This window comes from Takifugu rubripes, chromosome 6 (genome assembly GCF_901000725.2).
Source record: "Takifugu rubripes chromosome 6, fTakRub1.2, whole genome shotgun sequence".
NCBI classification, from domain to species: Eukaryota; Metazoa; Chordata; class Actinopteri; order Tetraodontiformes; family Tetraodontidae; genus Takifugu; species Takifugu rubripes.
Window position 1 is genome coordinate 12,763,362 of NC_042290.1, and position 21,515 is coordinate 12,784,876.

General features: G+C 53.3%; 1 protein-coding gene across 4 annotated transcripts in view; it reads right to left on the reverse strand.

The window, feature by feature from the left end:
- Positions 1 to 305: 305 nt before the first annotated feature.
- LOC101069868 (transmembrane protein 132C-like) overlaps positions 306 to 21,515 on the reverse strand; it is a 26,968-nt gene continuing 5,758 nt past the window's right edge. The window contains exons 1-10 of one of the 4 annotated variants that reach the window (XM_029837839.1): positions 17,714 to 17,989; positions 16,839 to 17,568; positions 15,533 to 16,457; positions 14,051 to 14,194; positions 6,557 to 6,746; positions 5,021 to 5,164; positions 4,381 to 4,589; positions 3,792 to 4,068; positions 2,808 to 2,999; positions 306 to 1,935 (exon numbers count right to left, since the gene is read on the reverse strand). In XM_029837839.1, the coding sequence (XP_029693699.1) occupies positions 931 to 1,935; positions 2,808 to 2,999; positions 3,792 to 4,068; positions 4,381 to 4,589; positions 5,021 to 5,164; positions 6,557 to 6,746; positions 14,051 to 14,194; positions 15,533 to 16,329 (2,958 nt within the window). In that variant the 5' untranslated portion in view covers positions 16,330 to 16,457; positions 16,839 to 17,568; positions 17,714 to 17,989 and the 3' untranslated portion in view covers positions 306 to 930. Of the gene's footprint in view, positions 1,936 to 2,807; positions 3,000 to 3,791; positions 4,069 to 4,380; positions 4,590 to 5,020; positions 5,165 to 6,556; positions 6,747 to 14,050; positions 14,195 to 15,532; positions 16,458 to 16,838; positions 17,990 to 21,515 lie in introns of those variants that run through there. The other 3 variants (XM_029837840.1, XM_029837838.1, XM_029837837.1) reach the window with 3 other exon arrangements.

Sequence of the window (21,515 nt, forward strand, 5' to 3'; positions counted from 1 at the left end):
CCAAGTCACTGAAATCCTGAATAGTGTAGTGAGCGTTGGCTCTGGCATACCAGAGTTAGCACTTCCAGAGCCAATGAGGCCATGTTTCAGTGCTGATGAGCGTGCTCGCTGCAGCTGTCTGAGCGAGGTGGGTGGACGACAAGACGACTGACAACTCACTGCTGAATTCATGTTGGTCTCTGAGAAGCTTCACCTTTTCATGTGCTTTGTGAAAGAAACACATAATTCTGGCCATTAAAGATAAAGGAGATTTATGATTATTGTTGGTAGCAGCAGTTGTAGTCTTCTAATTCTTTTAGCTTTTTTCTGTTTCCTCAATTCAACTGGGAGCCCTTGATGTCATAACTTTCCTTTCAGAGATTTGAAGTAAACCGAGTTTATACAAAGAACAATTAAAAATACAAATGATTCATGAGATGAATCAAACCGAACAGCACACGCACGTCTCTCACGTCAGCATGGATTTATTCAGAGGTTTTGGCTGCGTGAGCACAAAGACAGAAGTATGGTGCATCAGTGTGGTTAGCTAATGTTAATGTTAGCTAGAACAGCGAATGTTAATGTTGGCTTGAAGAATAGTTTAAAATAGTGGACCCATGAAAGAAAGCTAGGATCTAAAATGTCTAATTATCTGCACAGGGGAGACTTTCAAACATCACCTAAGAATCCAAAATAACCTTTTTTACTGAGTCTAGAAAGGTCAAAAACAGCTAGAGAACACAGACAGAAGTACAACACATGCAACGTTGAAATGCTGATTCAGCTAAAATAACATAAACCAATTAAAGGATACCCAACAGACAGAACACTGAAGCCTTTAGAACACTGTCTAGTGGCTGAGCTGAGGTCAGCCAAGGTTCCCCCGGTTCTGAAGGCATCCAGTCCTCATCCAGGACCACCTTCACAACAGTATTCAGGACGTTTTTCCACCTACTTCCTCGGTTGCTTCGAGTCTCCAAGCTCCATGTCGGAACAAGCCCATTTAATGTCACTGGTCTGCACCAGTGCTAATGGGCTCAGGACAGGAGAGCCGTTACAGGACTTGGCTTTGGAGAAGGTAGTGAACTTCACCCTTTTCCTTCTGGTGGTGGGTGAGTTCAGAGACTCAATCTTCCCACTGGATCCATTATTTGCACGTGTGACGGCTCCATTTAAGAGCTGACAACCTTCCTCCAGGGTGCCGGCCAGATCATCCTGCTGCTGTTGCAGACACAGCTGCCCCTCTTGACCAAGCCACACCCAATCATGGGCATGTGACATCATCCCTGGGTTCTCCAAGGTCAATTGCTTGCTCCGGTGCTTGTATGCATAAGAAACACAATTAATGAGAAACACCAGGATGGCCAAGCAGAAGACCCCCAGCAGGGCATACATTCCGATCTCCAGGTCGGTCAGGCCTCCTCGTGACGCTAACATGTCCTCCTCAATGCTGCGGCCCCTAGGGATCTCACCCATGTTAGGATACTTAGAAAATCCCCCCGCCTCACTATCTGCTGACAGAGGCTTCCCATTAGGGATCACTTTGATCTTCTCTTTGATGGTGGTGGCCAAACGTTTGAGTGATCCAGTGTCCGGCTCAGAAACAGATCCACTAAAATATGGCGGATCAGGATGTTTCTTCCAGTCTCCAGTCTGCCTGGATTGTTGCTCCGGCTCACTGAGCCGGACCTGAATGTTTGCCATTCCCACAGCCAAGACACCACGTAGCTCCTCTGGCTGACACGCTTCTGATGGGCGGATCTCAACACGCACCAGCAGACCTTGACCTTCGCCCTTCGCAATGACGGTGGGCCATTTCCACTGAGCACTGCGCCGCACTTGCACCACCCGCTCCTCCAGGGAGGTCGCTGTCAGGGTGAAATGTGCTGGGTCATAGTTGTCCAGAGGAGTCATGGATCCATCACTGAACTGGAGCCACGCGCTGATAAGGGACTCCTGGAACAGACATGAGATCAATGAGATAAGGACATGCATCAGCACGAGCTCGCGCCACAGAAGAAGGGCTTTGACTCGGGTCCAGAAGCAGTCGCCTAACCAACCACACAGCTCAGAATATTGGAGGAAACATGGAGGAAAAAGCACAATCTCCCAATGAATGTTGAATAAACAGTGTCCTGGATCTCCTGCTGCATGGGAGGAGTCTGGACTACGTGTCTCCAGGGGGCTGCAGAGACTGAACCATTCCTCCTCCTGACCTGGGACAACCCTAACCCTGGTACAGAGCCATGGATGTGATGGACCAGGAGAGTGGACTGTGGAGGAGTGTCCGGCCTTTGAGACAGGCTGAACTTCCTGCTTCTACATGGGAGGATCCCTTCATTCCCAGGGAGACGGTGGAACCCAGAAACTGGAGAGATCGCTTTGGACACGGCGCTGATGACCATCGTGAGAGGGGGTGCCTTTGTCTTTCCTCATGAAAGACAAACTTTGGTTTCTCCAAGGAGGGAGACGTAGCCTCGTCCATTAAAACTTCTAATTACAGGAAAAACACAGCTGGAAATGCAAATAAAGGAGTTCTAATTGATTGTAAAAAAGGAAGTGCTAATAAAAGCAGCGTAAAGAGTCTTCAGTAAAACTGGGACACGGGCGCAGCTGAGAACCTTCTTATTAATCCTTTCCTGCTCCTAGTGGCGCTAATTACTCGCATGCCGCTGACAGGGCAGCTAGTTAATTAAGGGACCAAAGAAGTTAGCACTGACGAGTTAAAGAGGATTCATCCGGATGATAAACCGCTTTAGCTGCTTCAGTGGATCTCTGCTGCCGAATCGCACCAGCTAGTAAACAAGCAAAACGTGTCGGCTTCATACCTGATTAAGCGATTCAATGACTTCCTGTGTGGTTGCTGTGGCAACGATGGCCCTGTTGCTTCCCCGACTGGGCTGAAGGGACAGAGAGAGTCCAGAAACCAGCTGCACTCCCAGCTCCGTCACGCTGACTTTGTCGTCCAGAACCCTGATGGTCGTCTCAGCCAGGACCGCTGAGGTCAGCGGGGACACCACCTGGACCAGGCGAGACCAAGACCAAGGTTACTGGTCACGCCTTACACACAGCCAAATGTGTTCTGGGACGCACATCCGAGAACACATCCCTCTGTTCTGTTCCTCAAGGACCCAGCGAGATTGTGATGAGTGGGTTTCCCTTTGCTAGATTTATTGAGCAGTGTTTCTTAAATCCACTGTTTGGTTCTTTCATGGTTCTGATGCTGAGAGAGAAACGGACCTGCCCGACGTGTTGCAGCACATTCTTTCCTAAAGGTCATGAGCCAACAATCCTTTCGGCTCTTAAATAGCTGGAACATCCTTATTAGCCAGTCGCTGCATGTTGCTGGTCTGGCCGACGGTTCGGCAGGAAACAGGAAGCAGAAGCTCCTGTTTCAAAGACCCCAAGAATCCCAATCAAGAGTTTGTTCAGGTTCAAGTGAGGCACCTCGTGGAGGCTCCTCCTCCCCTCCTCCTCCTCCCCTCCTCCTCCTCCTCCTCTTTCCTCTCCTTCCTCCCCCTCCTCCTCTCTCCTCCCTTCCCTTTCCTCCTCTTTCCTCTCCCTCCTACCCCCTCCTCTTCTCTCTCCTTCCCTCTCCTCCTCTTTCCTCTCTTCTCCCTCCTCCTCTTCTCTCCTTCCCTCTCCTCCTCTTTCCTCTATTCTCCCTCCTCCTCTTCTCACTCCTCTCCCTCCTCCTCTTTCCTCTCCCTCCTCCTCTTCTTCCTCCTCCCCTCCTCCTTCTATTTCCCCTTCCAGCCTTTTTTCATCAATGGACCCCCCCCCCCCCCCCACACACACACACACACACACACCTGTATGCTGGTGGTCCCAGCCCTCGCTCCCATCAGGACGTGTCCATCCAGAACTTGAGCTACATGGGGGTCGGCCACCCTCAGCGAGTCCTTCACCATCTGCGTCACTTCCACCTGCCAATCGCTGCCCAACAGGAAGTTGTGCCGGCTTGGCCCCTCCCCCTCGGGCATTCCTTTCACATCAGCTGCATCTGCCACAAAGTAGGTGAGGACGCGCAGGGCGGAGCTCTGATACTGGGCCACACAGCCCCCCTCTTCATGGCTGCGACGCTCATCACTGTGGCGGGAGGTCATGTGATCCATTAGTGATGATGTCACGTATCCAAAGACCTGACTGCTCTCTGACAGGGACTCAGATCATCAGAGCTGTCTGTGTTAGAGCGCCACCCAGTGGGACAGTGCCCACAACTCTACTGAATTATTTAAATCAGTTGGCAACAGGACGGGTCGTTCAGAAGGAAACTGGAAATATCAGGATTGGTTCTTATCACTCTCTACAGGTGGAACCAAGATCCAGCGGTGGATCAGAATTCACTCATAAAAAGCACTTTCATTTACCAGGAATGGATGTTGGGGGGGGGGGGGTTACCTGTGGGGCCTGGATCTGACGGGGACCCTCCAGCCTTTGATCTGGTTGAGTTCTGGGTCAGACACGTGGATCAATAACGGCAGCCGTGGCGACCACACGCTCATCTGCAGCTGAGCGCTCAGGAAGCTGTAGGTGAAGTTGAGCAGCGCCCGGCTCTGGCCTCTCGTCTCTTTCCCGTTAACGTACACGTAGTCGCAGCGTTCCGACACCTGCTCCCACAAAGTGATCCATCAGTGCGTGGAAATCAGCTGACGCAGCATTTGTGAGGGTTAGCATTGCTAGCTTCCTTTCACCTCTCAATTTGCCCTCTAAATGTTATTTTCATGCTAAATTTTAACAAAGATTTCAGAGAAGATTCTCATCATTCTACTTTTCCCTGTTTATATTCCTCTTCGTTATAATCAGGATTGAAAATGCACCAAACGAGTGGTTGCACTGCTGCAGATAATTAGACCCTCCGAGACTCTTCGTCTCATCTGCATGTTGTCTCACATGAACAGACAACGAGATTGTTTCTATTTTCCTTCATATTTCCCCTTTTCTCTTCTATCACGACACTGAGAGACGGTGTGTGTGTGTGTGTGTGTGTGTGTGTGTGTGTGTGCGTGCGTGTGTGTGGTTGACCAGACTGTCAGCTCACCTTGATCACCTGCTCATCTGCACTTCTACACTCGGCTGACTCGGTCACGTCGGAAACGGCGCCGTCTGACGCGACAGTGAGGACCTTCACTGGAACAGCAACTGTTCGCCCAGTGAGGACCGCCGTGTTCAAGAGCTCCGTCTCCTGTAGGACAGAGTCACGTCAGCGACTCACACACGACTGAGTGTGTGTGTGTGTACGTGTGTGTGTGGGGGGGCATGTGTGTGTGTGAGCATGAGTGTGTGTGTGAGTGTGTACATGTGTGGGGGGGGAGGCGTGTGAGTGTGTGTGTGTGTGTATGTGTGTGGGGGGGGAGGCGTGTGAGTGTGTGTGTGTGTGTATGTGTGTGGGGGGGGAGGCGTGTGAGTGTGTACATGTGTGGGGGGAGGCATGTGTGTGTGTGTGTGTGTGTATGTGTGTGGGGGGGAGGCGTGTGAGTGTGTGTGTGTGTGTATGTGTGGTGGGGGGGGAGGCGTGTGAGTGTGTACATGTGTGGGGGGGAGGCATGTGTGTGTGTGTATGTGTGTGGGGGGGAGGCGTGTGAGTGTGTGTGTGTGTGTATGTGTGTGGGGGGGAGGCGTGTGAGTGTGTACATGTGTGGGGGGAGGCATGTGTGTGTGTGTGTGTGTGTATGTGTGTGGGGGGGAGGCGTGTGAGTGTGTGTGTGTGTATGTGTGTGGGGGGGAGGCGTGTGAGTGTGTACATGTGTGGGGGGGAGGCATGTGTGTGTGTGTGTGAGTGTGTACGTGTGTGGGGGGAGGCATGAGTGTGTGTGTGAGTGTATACATGTGTGTGGGGGGAGGCATGAGTGTGTGTGTGAGTGTATACATGTGTGTGGGGGGAGGCATGTGTGTGTGTGTAAACGTGAGTCTCTAGAAGTGCCTTTTTCCACCTGAGGAACATCTCAAAGATCAGGAAGCTACTGACCCACCATGATGCTGAAAAGTTAATTCATTCTTTTGTTCCTTCCAGGCTGGACTATTGTGATTCTTTATTATCAGGGTGTCCAAACAACTCTTTAAGAAGCCTCCAGCTGATCCAGAATGCTGCAGCCAGAGTTCTGACAGGTACTGACCACAGAGGTCACATGACTCCTGGACTGGCGTCGCTTCATTGGCTGCCTGTTAAATTTAGAATCATTTTTAAAACCCTCCTCCTGACCTACCAGGTCCTCAGAGGCCTCGCTCCATCCTACCTGGAGGAGCTAGTGACACCTGAGCATCCTCATGAATGAGAGCCCATGTGTCTCTTTAATAATGACACATTTGTTTGTTTCTTCTGACAGACAAAAGGTTCCTGTTCCTCAGACGGACCCAGGACACCATCACCGAAGCTTTCAGGTAAAAACCACGTTTTAACTTTTGTCTGACAGAAAGAAACCAAACCATTTCCCACATGTTCGAACACCGGTTGTTTGAGAACGTATAGAGAACGTGTTCTCTGGCATGTCTTCACGTCTTCAGAGCTGCTCCCTGACCTGTTCTCTACATTTGTGATGGGCGCAGGTGTTAGGGACATGTGGCAGAACCTTCTGACCATAGCAAGCGGCACGATTCCCCCCAGGTCCTGTTGTGCCAGCTGGATCAAGGTTGTCACCTCTGGGGTCACGGTCCGGGTCAGGGGATATTCCACTTGCCACGTTACCTCCTGACTCCACTGAAGTCCTAACAAGACGTTCATCTCCAGGTCCACCTGGAGAACCTGCTGATAAACTGCAGCCTCAGTTCTAAAGAGAAAGGACCAGAAAAACATGCGTCAGTTTAAAAGGTCTGAATTCAATTCTTTGTGAATATCACAATATAACTTAATCCCAAATCTTCCCCTGATGCCCCCAGATGCCCCCCCCCCCCCCCCCCCCATGTCTTTGACTGGAACATTGCAGCATTGAAGGTCTGGAGTCACCAGCTCCATCCTGGTGTCCTCAGAAGATAAAGAATCAGACCTGCATCGATGTGGTTGCTGCGTCCATCTGGAATTAGGCCACTTTAAACTTTATTAAAACTCTTTGTCGTCACAAATTGATTTTGTAGATTTTATAGGTTATTAAACTAGATGGATGCAGCTTCTTGTGGCCAAACAGTAGAGCAGCAACCAAATTATGGAGAAACAGCCTTTAAGGAGCCAGAGGCTCATGTCAGATTAATCCTGATTAAACCTTTGACAACATCTCAACAGCAGCCAGGCCAAGGAAGCCTGAGTGGACCAGAAAGGCTGAGCTGAGGTCCCGAGGCCAAGTGGGTCAGCCTGAGCAGCCTGAGCAGCCTGAGCAGCATCAGCAGCCTGAGCAGCATCAGCAGCCTGAGCAGCCTGAGCAGCATCAGCAGCCTGAGCAGCATCAGCACCTGAGCAGCCTGAGCAGCATCAGCAGCCGAGAGCAGCATCAGCAGCCTGAGCAGCATCAACAGCCTGAGCAAGCATCAGCATCCTGAGCCAGCATCAGCAGACGGAGCAGCCTGAGCAGCATCAGCCGCCTGAGCAGCATCAGCAGACTGAGCAGCCTGAGCAGCATCAGCAGCCTGAGCAGCCATCAGCAGCCTGAGCAGCATCAGCAGCCTGAGCAGCATCAGCAGCAGCATCAGCAGCCTGAGCAGCTCAGCAGCCTGAGCAGCATCAGCAGCCTGGCAGGCCTGAGCAGCATCAGTCAGCCTGAGCAGCATCAGCAGACTGAGCAGCCTGAGCAGCATCAGCAGCCTGAGCAGCATCAGCAGCCTGAGCAGCATCAGCAGCCTGAGCAGCATCAGCAGCATCAGCAGCCTGAGCAGCATCAGCAGCATCAGCAGCCTGAGCAGCATCAACAGCCTCAGCAGCCTGAGCAGCATCAGCAGCCTGAGCAGCATCAGCAGCATCAGCAGCCTGAGCAGCATCAGCAGCCTGAGCAGCATCAACAGCCTGAGCAGCCTGAGCAGCATCAGCAGCCTGAACAGCCTCAGCAGCCTGAGCAGCATCAGCAGCCTGAGCAGCATCAGCAGCCTGAGCAGCCTGAGCAGCATCAGCAGCCTGAGCAGCCTGAGCAGCATCAGCAGCCTGAGCAGCATCAGCAGCCTGAGCAGCATCAGCAGCCTGAACAGCCTGAGCAGCCTGAGCAGCATCAGCAGCCTGAGCAGCCTGAGCAGCATCAGCAGCCTGAGCAGCCTGAGCAGCATCAGCAGCCTGAGCAGCATCAGCAGCCTGAGCAGCATCAACAGCCTGAGCAGCATCAGCAGCCTGAGCAGCCTGAGCAGCATCAGCAGCCTGAGCAGCATCAACAGCCTGAGCAGCATCAGCAGCCTGAGCAGCATCAACAGCCTGAGCAGCATCAGCAGCCTGAGCAGCCTGAGCAGCATCAGCAGCCTGAGCAGCATCAGCAGCCTGAGCAGCCTGAGCAGCATCAGCAGCCTGAGCAGCATCAGCAGCCTGAGCAGCATCAGCAGCCTGAGCAGCCTGAGCAGCATCAGCAGCCTGAGCAGCATCAGCAGCCTGAGCAGCATCAGCAGCCTGAACAGCCTCAGCAGCCTGAGCAGCCTGAGCAGCATCAGCAGCCTGAGCAGCATCAGCAGCCTGAGCAGCCTGAGCAGCATCAGCAGCCTGAGCAGCATCAGCAGCCTGAGCAGCATCAGCAGCCTGAGCAGCCTGAGCAGCATCAGCAGCCTGAGCAGCATCAGCAGCCTGAGCAGCCTGAGCAGCATCAGCAGCCTGAGCAGCATCAGCAGCCTGAGCAGCCTGAGCAGCATCAGCAGCCTGAGCAGCATCAGCAGCCTGAGCAGCATCAACAGCCTGAGCAGCATCAGCAGCCTGAGCAGCATCAGCAGACTGAGCAGCCTGAGCAGCATCAGCAGCCTGAGCAGCATCAGCAGCCTGAGCAGCCTGAGCAGCATCAGCAGCCTGAGCAGCATCAGCAGCCTGAGCAGCATCAGCAGCCTGAGCAGCATCAGCAGCATCAGCAGCCTGAGCAGCATCAGCAGCCTGAGCAGCATCAGCAGCCTGAGCAGCCTGAGCAGCATCAGCAGCCTGAGCAGCATCAGCAGACTGAGCAGCCTGAGCAGCATCAGCAGCCTGAGCAGCATCAGCAGCCTGAGCAGCATCAGCAGCCTGAGCAGCATCAGCAGCATCAGCAGCCTGAGCAGCATCAGCAGCATCAGCAGCCTGAGCAGCATCAACAGCCTCAGCAGCCTGAGCAGCATCAGCAGCCTGAGCAGCATCAGCAGCATCAGCAGCCTGAGCAGCATCAGCAGCCTGAGCAGCATCAACAGCCTGAGCAGCCTGAGCAGCATCAGCAGCCTGAACAGCCTCAGCAGCCTGAGCAGCATCAGCAGCCTGAGCAGCATCAGCAGCCTGAGCAGCCTGAGCAGCATCAGCAGCCTGAGCAGCCTGAGCAGCATCAGCAGCCTGAGCAGCATCAGCAGCCTGAGCAGCATCAGCAGCCTGAACAGCCTGAGCAGCCTGAGCAGCATCAGCAGCCTGAGCAGCCTGAGCAGCATCAGCAGCCTGAGCAGCCTGAGCAGCATCAGCAGCCTGAGCAGCATCAGCAGCCTGAGCAGCATCAGCAGCCTGAGCAGCATCAGCAGCCTGAGCAGCCTGAGCAGCATCAGCAGCCTGAGCAGCATCAGCAGCCTGAGCAGCATCAGCAGCCTGAGCAGCATCAACAGCCTGAGCAGCATCAGCAGCCTGAGCAGCCTGAGCAGCATCAGCAGCCTGAGCAGCATCAGCAGCCTGAGCAGCCTGAGCAGCATCAGCAGCCTGAGCAGCATCAGCAGCCTGAGCAGCATCAGCAGCCTGAGCAGCCTGAGCAGCATCAGCAGCCTAGCAGCATCAGCAGCCTGAGCAGCATCAGCAGCCTGAACAGCCTCAGCAGCCTGAGCACCTGAGCAGCATCAGCAGCCTGAGCAGCATCAGCAGCCTGAGCAGCCTGAGCAGCATCAGCAGCCTGAGCAGCATCAGCAGCCTGAGCAGCATCAGCAGCCTGAGCAGCCTGAGCAGCATCAGCAGCCTGAGCAGCATCAGCAGCCTGAGCAGCCTGAGCAGCCTGAGCAGCCTGAGCAGCATCAGCAGCCTGAGCAGCCTGAACAGCCTGAGCAGCATCAGCAGCCTGAGCAGCCTGAGCAGCCTGAGCAGCATCAGCAGCCTGAGCAGCCTGAGCAGCATCAGAAGCCTGAACAGCCTGAGCAGCCTGAGCAGCATCAGCAGCCTGAGCAGCCTGAGCAGCATCAGCAGCCTGAGCAGCATCAGCAGCCTGAGCAGCATCAGCAGCCTGAGCAGCCTGAGCAGCCTGAGCAGCATCAGCAGCCTGAGCAGCCTGAGCAACATCAGCAGCCTGAGCAGCATCAGCAGCCTGAGCAGCCTGAGCAACCTCAGCAGCCTGAGCAGCCTGAACAGCCTGAGCAACCTCAGCAGCCTGAGCAGCCTGAACAGCCTGAACAGCCTGAGCAGCCTGAGCAGCATCAGCAGCCTGAGCAGCCTGAACAGCCTGAGCAGCCTGAACAGCCTGAACAGCCTGAGCAGCCTGAGCAGCATCAGCAGCCTGAGCAGCCTGAGCAGCATCAGCAGCCTGAGCAGCATCAGCAGCCTGAGCAGCCTGAGCAGCATCAGCAGCCTGAGCAGCATCAGCAGCCTGAGCAACATCAGCAGCCTGAGCAGCATCAGCAGCCTGAGCAGCATCAACAGCCTGAGCAGCCTGAGCAGCATCAGCAGCCTGAGCAGCATCAGCAGCCTGAGCAGCATCAACAGCCTGAGCAGCATCAACAGCCTGAGCAGCATCAGCAGCCTGAGCAGCATCAGCAGCATCAGCAGCATCAGCAGCCTGAGCAGCATCAGCAGCCTGAGCAGCCTGAGCAGCATCAGCAGCCTGAGCAGCATCAGCAGCCTGAACAGCCTCAGCAGCCTGAGCAGCATCAGCAGCCTGAGCAGCATCAGCAGCCTGAACAGCCTCAGCAGCCTGAGCAGCATCAGCAGCCTGAGCAGCATCAACAGCCTGAGCAGCATCAACAGCCTGAGCAGCCTGAGCAGCATCAGCAGCCTGAGCAGCATCAGCAGCCTGAGCAGCCTGAGCAGCATCAGCAGCCTGAACAGCCTCAGCAGCCTGAGCAGCATCAACAGCCTGAGCAGCATCAACAGCCTGAGCAGCCTGAGCAGCATCAGCAGCCTGAGCAGCATCAGCAGCCTGAGCAGCCTGAGCAGCATCAGCAGCCTGAGCAGCATCAGCAGCCTGAGCAGCCTCAGCAGCCTGAGCAGCATCAGCAGCCTGAGCAGCATCAACAGCCTGAGCAGCCTGAGCAGCATCAGCAGCCTGAGCAGCCTCAGCAGCCTGAGCAGCATCAGCAGCCTGAGCAGCATCAACAGCCTCAGCAGCCTGAGCAGCATCAGCAGCCTGAGCAGCATCAGCAGCCTGAGCAGCCTGAGCAGCATCAGCAGCCTGAGCAGCATCAGCAGCCTGAGCAGCCTGAGCAGCATCAGCAGCCTGAGCAGCATCAGCAGCCTGAACAGCCTGAGCAGCCTGAGCAGCATCAGCAGCCTGAGCAGCCTGAGCAGCCTGAGCAGCCTGAGCAGCCTGAGCAGCATCAGCAGCCTGAGCAGCCTGAGCAGCCTGAGCAGCATCAGCAGTCTGAACAGCCTGAGCAGCCTGAGCAGCATCAGCAGCCTGAGCAGCATCAGCAGCCTGAGCAGCCTGAGCAGCATCAGCAGCCTGAGCAGCATCAGCAGCCTGAGCAGCCTGAGCAGCATCAGCAGCCTGAGCAGCATCAGCAGCCTGAACAGCCTCAGCAGCCTGAGCAGCCTGAGCAGCATCAGCAGCCTGAGCAGCCTGAGCAGCATCAGCAGCCTGAGCAGCATCAGCAGCCTGAGCAGCATCAGCAGCCTGAGCAGCCTGAGCAGCCTGAGCAGCATCAGCAGCCTGAGCAGCCTGAGCAGCATCAGCAGCCTGAGCAGCCTGAGCAGCCTGAGCAGCATCAGCAGCCTGAGCAGCCTGAACAGCCTGAGCAGCATCAGCAGCCTGAGCAGCATCAGCAGCCTGAGCAGCCTGAGCAGCCTGAGCAGCATCAGCAGCCTGAGCAGCATCAGAAGCCTGAACAGCCTGAGCAGCCTGAGCAGCATCAGCAGCCTGAGCAGCCTGAGCAGCATCAGCAGCCTGAGCAGCCTGAGCAGCCTGAGCAGCATCAGCAGCCTGAGCAGCATCAGCAGCCTGAGCAGCCTGAGCAGCCTGAGCAGCATCAGCAGCCTGAGCAGCATCAGCAGCCTGAGCAGCCTGAGCAACCTCAGCAGCCTGAGCAGCCTGAACAGCCTGAGCAGCCTGAGCAACCTCAGCAGCCTGAGCAGCCTGAACAGCCTGAGCAGCCTGAGCAGCATCAGCAGCCTGAGCAGCCTGAACAGCCTGAGCAGCCTGAACAGCCTGAACAGCCTGAGCAGCATCAGCAGCCTGAGCAGCCTGAGCAGCATCAGCAGCCTGAGCAGCCTGAGCAGCATCAGCAGCCTGAGCAGCATCAGCAGCCTGAGCAGCCTGAGCAGCATCAGCAGCCTGAGCAGGATCAGCAGCCTGAGCAGCCTGAGCAGCATCAGCAGCCTGAGCAGCATCAGCAGCCTGAGCAACATCAGCAGCCTGAGCAGCATCAGCAGCCTGAGCAGCATCAACAGCCTGAGCAGCCTGAGCAGCATCAGCAGCCTGAGCAGCATCAGCAGCCTGAGCAGCATCAGCAGCCTGAGCAGCCTGAGCAGCATCAGCAGCCTGAGCAGCATCAACAGCCTGAGCAGCATCAACAGCCTGAGCAGCATCAGCAGCATCAGCAGCCTGAGCAGCATCAGCAGCCTGAGCAGCATCAGCAGCATCAGCAGCCTGAGCAGCATCAGCAGCCTGAGCAGCATCAGCAGCCTGAGCAGCCTGAGCAGCATCAGCAGCCTGAGCAGCATCAGCAGCCTGAGCAGCCTGAGCAGCATCAGCAGCCTGAGCAGCATCAGCAGCCTGAGCAGCATCAACAGCCTGAGCAGCATCAGCAGCATCAGCAGCCTGAGCAGCATCAGCAGCCTGAGCAGCATCAACAGCCTGAGCAGCATCAGCAGCATCAGCAGCCTGAGCAGCATCAGCAGCCTGAGCAGCATCAGCAGCCTGAGCAGCATCAGCAGCCTGAGCAGCATCAACAGCCTGAGCAGCATCAGCAGCATCAGCAGCCTGAGCAGCATCAGCAGCCTGAGCAGCATCAGCATCAGCACCTGAGCAGCATCAGCAGCCTGAGCAGCATCAACAGCCTGAGCAGCATCAGCAGCCTGAGCAGCATCAACAGCCTGAGCAGCAGGTGTCCCGGCTCAGCTCCAGCTCATCGGAGACTCCTCAACGTCAGCAGCTCCTTTCCACACAAGAACTAACCCTAACCTCCCAGTAGCTCCCAGTACCAGACCCCAATAACCCCCTCTGTCCCAGTAGAACCAGTCCATCTATCCTGTGTCCCAGTAGAACCAGTCCATCTGTCCTCTCTGTCCCAGTAGAACCAGTCCATCTGTCCTCTCTGTCCCAGTAGAACCAATCCATTTGTCCTCTCAGTCCCAGTATAACCAGTCCATTTGTCCTTTCTGTCCCAGTAGAACCAGTCCATCTATCCTCTGTCCCAGTATAACCAGTCCATTTGTCCTCTCTGTCCCAGTAGAACCAGTCCATCTGTCCTGTCCCAGTAGAACCAGTCCATCTGTCCTCTCAGTCCCAGTAGAACCAGTCCATCTGTCCTCTCAGTCCCAGTATAACCAGTCCATCTGTCCTCTCAGTCCCAGTATAACCAGTCCATCTGTCCTCTCAGTCCCAGTATAACCAATCCATCTGTCCTCTCAGTCCCAGTATAACCAGTCCATCTATCCTCTGTCCCAGTATAACCAGTCCATCTGTCCTCTGTCCCAGTAGAACCAGTCCCTCCGTCAAACAGAACCAGTGTGTAGAACCAGGTCACCAGCTGACTCTTGTTCTCAGACCTTCTGAAGCTCTTGGAGGACGTCGGCTGGGATCTGGATGTTTGTAACTGCTGGACATGAAAAGATGAAAGAGTTTTGATGCTGAGACCTTTGATTTTCTGCTTTTACCTTTGAATAAACCTGTTGTCGTTCCTGTGACAGTGCAGGGTGACGACCCTGTGACCTTCACTCCTGATGTCCTGACTCACGGTCCATAGCACAGGGTCGCTGGCTCTGGCTCCCAGGAACACGGCGCCATCCTTCATCTTCAGCCTGCAACAGCACAAGTATCAGGTCAGGAAGTCGCGATGGCTGCTGGTGGTCGAATGATGGGACCAACTGGAAACCAGTAAAATCACCAGTAAGGTCACGATGGGACAGAGCTCCCCCGCATCTGTAGTCGAACCAGTACAAGACCAGTGTGGGGGCACAGAACCAGTAAAACCAGCGTAACCATAACGACATGTGCGACCATAACTACCATCACATGATCACTCTAGATGGGATCTCATCAACATCTAGTCTCTCTGTGAGGAATCTTGGAGTAACCTTTGACCAAAATCTCTCCTTCAACTCACACATTAAATTAGTCTCTAGAAGTGCCTTTTTCCACCTGAGGAACATCTCAAAGATCAGGAAGCTACTGACCCACCATGATGCTGAAAAGTTAGTCCAGCATTTGTTCCTTCCAGGCTGGACTATTGTGATTCTTTATTATCAGGGTGTCCAAACAACTCTTTAAGAAGCCTCCAGCTGATCCAGAATGCTGCAGCCAGAGTTCTGACAGGTATTGACCACAGAGATCACATGACTCCTGGACTGGCGTCAAGATCAGACTTAAAACCTCCTCTTTGAAAAAGCTTATTGTTACTAATTCAGTAGTTCCAGTTACTATCATAGACAGACAAATTATCACACTTAGGGCCACACACTTAGGGCCACACACTTAGGGCCACACACTTAGCCTTGTACCCACCAGCCTTGGACCCACCAGCCTTGTACCCACCAGCCGTGGACCCACCAGCCGTGGACCCACCAGCCGTGGACCCACCAGCCTTGGACCCACCAGCCGTGGACCCACCAGCCTTGTACCCACCAGCCGTGGACCCACCAGCCGTGGACCCACCAGCCGTGGACCCACCAGCCTTGGACCCACCAGCCTTGGACCCACCAGCCGTGGACCCACCAGCCTTGTACCCACCAGCCGTGGACCCACCAGCCGTGGACCCACCAGCCTTGGACCCACCAGCCGTGGACCCACCAGCCTTGTACCCACCAGCCGTGGACCACCAGCCGTGGACCCACCAGCCTTGGACCCACAGCCGTGGACCCACCAGCCTTGGACCACCAGCCTGGACCACCAGCCGTGGACCCACCAGCACTCGCCCTGGTTACAGGATACTTCCAACATTTAAAGTCTCCAGTTGGGTTTTCGCTTTCCTAATTTGCAAACAAATGACCTGAACAAACCAGTTAAATATCTGACCTAATACCAGCCAGTAAGCCGCTGCTGTCATGGCAACACTGTAATTTTTATCTGCTGTTTTTGACTGATGGAGATGAAGATGATGCTGAAGCTTTAAAGCGGAGCTGGTTATAGAGGGAATATACCTTAGGCTGAAAATCTGCACCGGCAAGCCCAACGATGCTGCCAGAAATACCGACACAGTTTCCCTCTGCCGGACCGGTTTGGAGGGAACAATCACCACGAAGTGGTCGTCCAACTTCAGCTCCATTAGTGGCTGAAGGAGTCTGATGCTGCCGATGTGCCGCATCTGCGTGTGTCCCGTCGAGGCTCCGGTCCGCCCCTGCTGGTGCATGTGTGTGGACAGTGGTTTTCGAGAGGCTTCTGAGCTGCAGTCTTCCCTGTCTGTGGGCTGAACCATGTAGTAGAGCTCCACGGGGGTCCCCTGGCCCTGTTCTGAGACCCTCCGCCTACCTGGCCTCACAGTGGGTGGGCTGAACCAACTGGCCAGAGGCTCCAGTTCAGCCACGCACAAGCCCAGCTCACCTTTCAGTTTGCAAGTACCGCGTACTTCTTGGGTCTCATGGAAGGCAAACATGCTGACGCAGGGCAGCTTGTCGGTGGTTCTGTAATCATCCCAGTTCCTCCCAGTCATGTAAAAGAGCACCTGGACCTTCGGCCAGCTGGGGTGGATCTTGTCCCTGATGATGTAGGCATGGATCTTCCAGTTGAAGGTGAAGAGAGGGGCAGCCGGTGTTGGTGGTGATGATGATAAGGAAGTGATGGAGGGTAGACTAAGTGGGCCCATCGGTACCCTCAGCAGGTCTGGAGGGAGGGACTGCTGGACAGACCAGGGGCCATAGCTCACAGTGATCACAGGTACCTGCCGCGCCTGGTGGATGAAGAAAGACTCTGTGCGTGCCTGCAGGCTGGCGTTCCTCATCAAATCCTGAGTAGCCTCCTGTAGGAAGAATGCTGAATCAGCGTTAAGGATGCGGTAGCTGACAGGCAGGTAGACTGGTGTGGGGCTGAACCTCTGCAGGCCCTCTAGAACCACTTGACAATCCAGAACTGAAACAGAAAATCAAAAACAGATTATGAAGGTTTTGAATATCATTCCAATGACTGAGCCATAAAACAAGAACAGGAAGTAGTCACAGCAAACACAACTGCTGCAACAGACCGAAACAGCATCAGAACCAGTAATGCTAATCAAGAGGCAGTCATCTGTGAATCTATGGCCCATAATCAAAGAGCTGGTCACATGGTTCCATTGCTCTTCATACAGCGGAGCAGGTCTGGTCCGGGTCTAGAACTGGACCCGGACCGGCACCGAGCCTCAGATCCATTAATTACAGTGTGAAAGATGTGCACACTGCAGAAAAAATAATCTCACTTTTTTCTGCATCGGCATCATCATCAAGACTTCATCACATTCATCATCATCATCACCTTCATTATTACAATGCCTTTGTCTTTCCTGAAGGTCACCTCAGAGGTTAGGGTTAGTGTGCAGAGGAAGTGGGCGCTGACCGGTTAAGCCCCCCTCTGATGTCAGAGCGGATTTCCTGTCTCTGCGGGACGTGACACACTGTCCTACTTTCCAAACGCATGAACTAAATATGTCAGAGCGGTGGGTGAAGCCACCTCCAGTTGAGCCTGAGCAAGTTCCTGTGTGTGAGAAAAGCCTCTGGATTACATGTCAGGCGAACATAGACGAAAGGGGAGATTTGTGTGACGGTCCTGGCAGGAAGCCTGCTGGAGGACTGGCAACCTCTTGCATCACTGGTTTCATGTCACGCATGCAGCAGAACCTCATCAGTTGAGCTCTTCATTTGGCCTGAGAAAGGATGGAGCATCAGAGCTTTCCCTGACTGACATTGAAACACAGCACCTGTGGAGATCTTCTCCACCTGCTCCTCCTCGGTGTGTGTGGCCCACTCCGATCAGTTGCTGGTGCAGAGAGTGAAGAGGAAGAGGAGGCTTCATGGCTCACGTGGAAATGGGTCATAGCTGTTGATGCCTCTTGTCATCTCCTCTGTAGGTAATAGAAGATCTCAAAGCTGCGGCCTGATTAAAGGTCTACTCTCAGTCTGCTGATCTGATTTTGGTGTCTGCCCATCACAACAGAACTTTATCTCACATAAAACAGTTTAAAATGTTGGATTCAGAGGAGAGAAACCTGAAAAGAGCAAGAACCCCTGTGAGAGCATCAAAACCACCAGAAGCAACTCAATGTAACCTTTATGTTACTAATAAAATGACCAAAACTGATGGTAGAATGACATCTTCTCCATCAGCATCCTCCCCACCATCAGCTTCCTCACCTTCATCACCTCGCTCAGCTTCATCATCACCATCAGCTTCCTGACCTCCATCACCTTCCTCGCCTCCTTCAGCTTCATCACCTCCATCTGTGGTGTAACCTAACTGTCTTCTCTCCAGCTGGAAACATCCCCTTTTTGACTGTATCCATTTATTATCTATTTATTAACTATTTTTCATTAAAAATGCTGTTAATTCTTGCACCCAGGTCTTCTTGACTTCCTTTGGTGCGATTTTTGAGCCTGTCCATGACATCAGCTCTGTTGCTGGTTATACTGGGGCAACTGGATATGATGGGACAGAGAGAGGACAGATGCATGTGTGGACCACAGGTGGACCACAGGTGGACCACAGGTGGACCACAGGTGGACCACAGGTGGACCACAGGTGGACCACAGGTGGACCACAGGTGGACCACAGGTGGACCACAGGACCTGTTTAAACTATCATAACACAAAATGCTGCCTCAAAAAAAAGAATGATGGCCTTTACTTTCACCACAGGAAGCTTGAAGGAGAACATTGAAAATGTGTGTGATTTATTCCGTCCGCATCTGCAGCATCTGGAACGCTGCTGTTCCTCATGAGAGAGACTGAAATAGATGCAGCTCCTGATTATCCACAAGTCTTTCATCATAAATGAAAGTAATGAGATCTTTGGAAACTTTTTTAGGCATCATCATTAACAAACATGGAACATTTCCATCAACAGGAAAATGTTTTTGTGGTTCTTGGTCTTAGTTGATTGGCTCACTTCCATGTAAATGGATGGCTGTGCAGTCATTTCCTGTCAGGTGAAGCTTGATATCCACCTCAACAGCGTAATGACTCCTGCAAAAGCTCCACAGCTGTAGAAACAGTGGTTCTCATAGCTGGAAGTCAAAGGAAAGGTCTTCATTCAGGATCAGAGTCCAGGCCAGGTAGGAGTCCTCTGACTGCCCACTGAAACTGTTGATGGCCAAGGTAGAACTTGTGATCGCCCAGTTGGACCTCTGGCTGCCCCAGAGATCTAAAAGTGGACCTCTGGTGGCCTGGATGACAGTGGCTGACACGGATCCTCCAGCTCCATGTTTCTGACTTAAATCAAAAGGTTTAAATCAGCTTTATCTTGTTTGTTTCTCATAATAGGAATCAAAGTTGCTCTCAACTGCAAAGCTGGACGATGGTGGTGTCTCCATTGTCACGAGTTTTGATCGCGGTGTTGTGGCCGTGCAACAATTTTGTTTAAATCAAATCAAATCAATCTTTATTTATATAGCGTCTTATACGATCAAAATTGTTTCAAGGCGCTTTCCAGAATCCCAGGGCCTGACCCCAGACCAGCAACAGTGGCAGGAACAACTCCCCTTTAACAGGAAGAAACCTTGAGCAGGACCAGGCTCATGTAGGGAGGGGGGGACCCTCCTGCTGATGGCCACATCACCTGGAAAAATCACTCAAAGCAAAAATAACAAAGAAAATAACGAGGAAGGAGGTACAAAAGGTAAAGGTGGAGACGGATGAGCTGAGGAGAAGATGATAATATTCCAAGACAAGATGATTTCCTACAGCTGAGCTGAAACTTTATCTGTGACACATCAGTGTGATAATGAACACTAAACAGTGTGTGTGCTGAAGGTGGTGGTGCTGTGAACCAGAGGAGAAGTAGAGTTTGCTAGGCTAATGCTAGGTTTAGCCAGTCAGTGCCGAGTAAGCCTCAAGCCCCACCAAGGAGTTTTTCGGGGCCAATCTCAGTACCTACCCTAGAGCAGAGACATGGTTAGGCCTCGTAAAAGTGCCTGTAATGGGCCTTTGGGGAGGTCCCTGCAGTGGAGACACACACCAAAGGCCCCGGCCTCATAAAATTGTCCAGCGGTTCCTGCAGTGGAAATTTGCTTATTCAGAAATGCCACAGGAGTGATGGGACCATTCACTCCAGGGGAAATGCGGTTGCAGATAAAGCTGTAAAAGAGGCAGCAGGACTGGATCTGCTGGGGATGTGCATGATGAAGACAGTGGAGAGTGAACAAATGCAGGACTTAAGACTCCATACACTCGAAGAGTGGGGGCACGCACAAGTGCAGGCAGAATGGACAGAACAACAGCAATGGGAGGAGCACGGGGCCACAGTGGAGGAGATCAGGACAGAGGAGAAAGGACAATGTTCTCTGTGGAAAGGCCCCAAGGGGCAGCTGGTGGTTCCGAACAGATTCCTGGCCCAAATGTGTGAAGAGAGAAGTAGAGACTACAATGGGAATTAAGCACAAATTTGGCACGGTTTACCGCCCTCAATAACAAGGGAAGGTGGAACGAATGAACTCTAACATCAAGACCAAATTGGCTAAAATCATGAAGGAAATGGGACTAAACTGGGTGGAAGCGCTCACGTTGGCCCTCGTGACAATTAGGCACACTGTAAATAGGGCCACCAGGTTTACACCGTTCGAATTCCACTATGGAAGGCCCTTCCCAAGACTGGGACACCCCATGACCGAAGGAGCGGCGGTACACCCCAAGTTAATGTTTAAAATACTTAACTACATGTGGTCAAGCTTTTCTCTCCAGATCCTACCAGAACCGCAGGAGAAACCCGACCTCATAGGGGAGGAGTACCTGCTATTGAAGGTCCTTAAGAGGAAGTGGCAGGAACCGAGGTGGACAGGCCCACATCGAGTCACAGCGCGCACCGACACAGCGGTCCGGTTAGAAGGAAAGGGAGACACCTGGTACCACCTCTCGCAGTGTGCCAAGGTACCAAAAACAGCAGAGGGGAAAGGGAGCAGCAGGGGTCCGCGACGTCAGAAACCCCCAACGCGTAACAGGTGAAGTGCTTTAACCTCTCCCTGCAACAGCAACGATGGATGCGAAGGTGCAGAAATCCTCTATGGTAGCAATGCAGAATAGAACGGCCTTAGACATGCTGCTGGCTGAGAAGGGGGGTGTGTGTTTTATGTTTGGAGAAATGTGTTGCACCTTTATTCCCAACAATACGGCTCCGGACGGCTCCGTAACTAAAGCCCTAGAAGGACTGAGGTCCCTCTCTTATGAATTGGCAGAAAACTCAGGTGTGGATCATGGACTTGGCTCTTGGATGTTCCAGATGTTTGGCAGATGGAAAGGGTTGATGTTTTCTATACTTACTTCTTTAGCCGCTTTTACAGCTGTTATTATGATGTGTGGCAGCTGTTGTATCCCATGTATCCGAGCTTTGTGCGTACGCATGATTACTGTTGCTGTAGAAAAGGGAACCACCAATCCCAAGATGATAATGCCTCTCCGGTCGGCCCCTAAGGAAGAGGTGGTGGGGAACCGGAGGCGAGATGGATGGATGTGATCTCTACTTAGAGATCAACAGGGGGAATGTTGTAAAATATCGCAACTTGCCTTTTATGCTATAGCTATTTTAATGAAAGTAGAGTGGTTTCATGGATAAATGTGAGAAGGATCAACTGGGATCAACTGGGAAACTTTATGTGAGCTTGTTTGTGAAGAGAACAGAATAATAAAGTGTGATATCTGTTTGGGTTAGGGCTCTCAAGGCTGTGCACCTGTGCGTCGGCCGAGGGCCGCTTCGATATAGTCAAAACATGAGCAACGTGACTCGGCTAATGCAAACTATGTAACCATGGAAACGCCTTTTGCTGTGTTTTGTGCTGATTTTAATAAAAGAACCAACTCTGGGGTGGAGTGGGACTCTCTCCGGGACAGCGCGACAGCAGACGTGTCTGTGACGGAGCGGAGCCCCCTCGTACAGGGTTGAAAAGCAACGTTGACTTCTGCTCTCAATTTGTGGTGAACTTGGTTCGTGCGCCTGTCTGAGTCCACT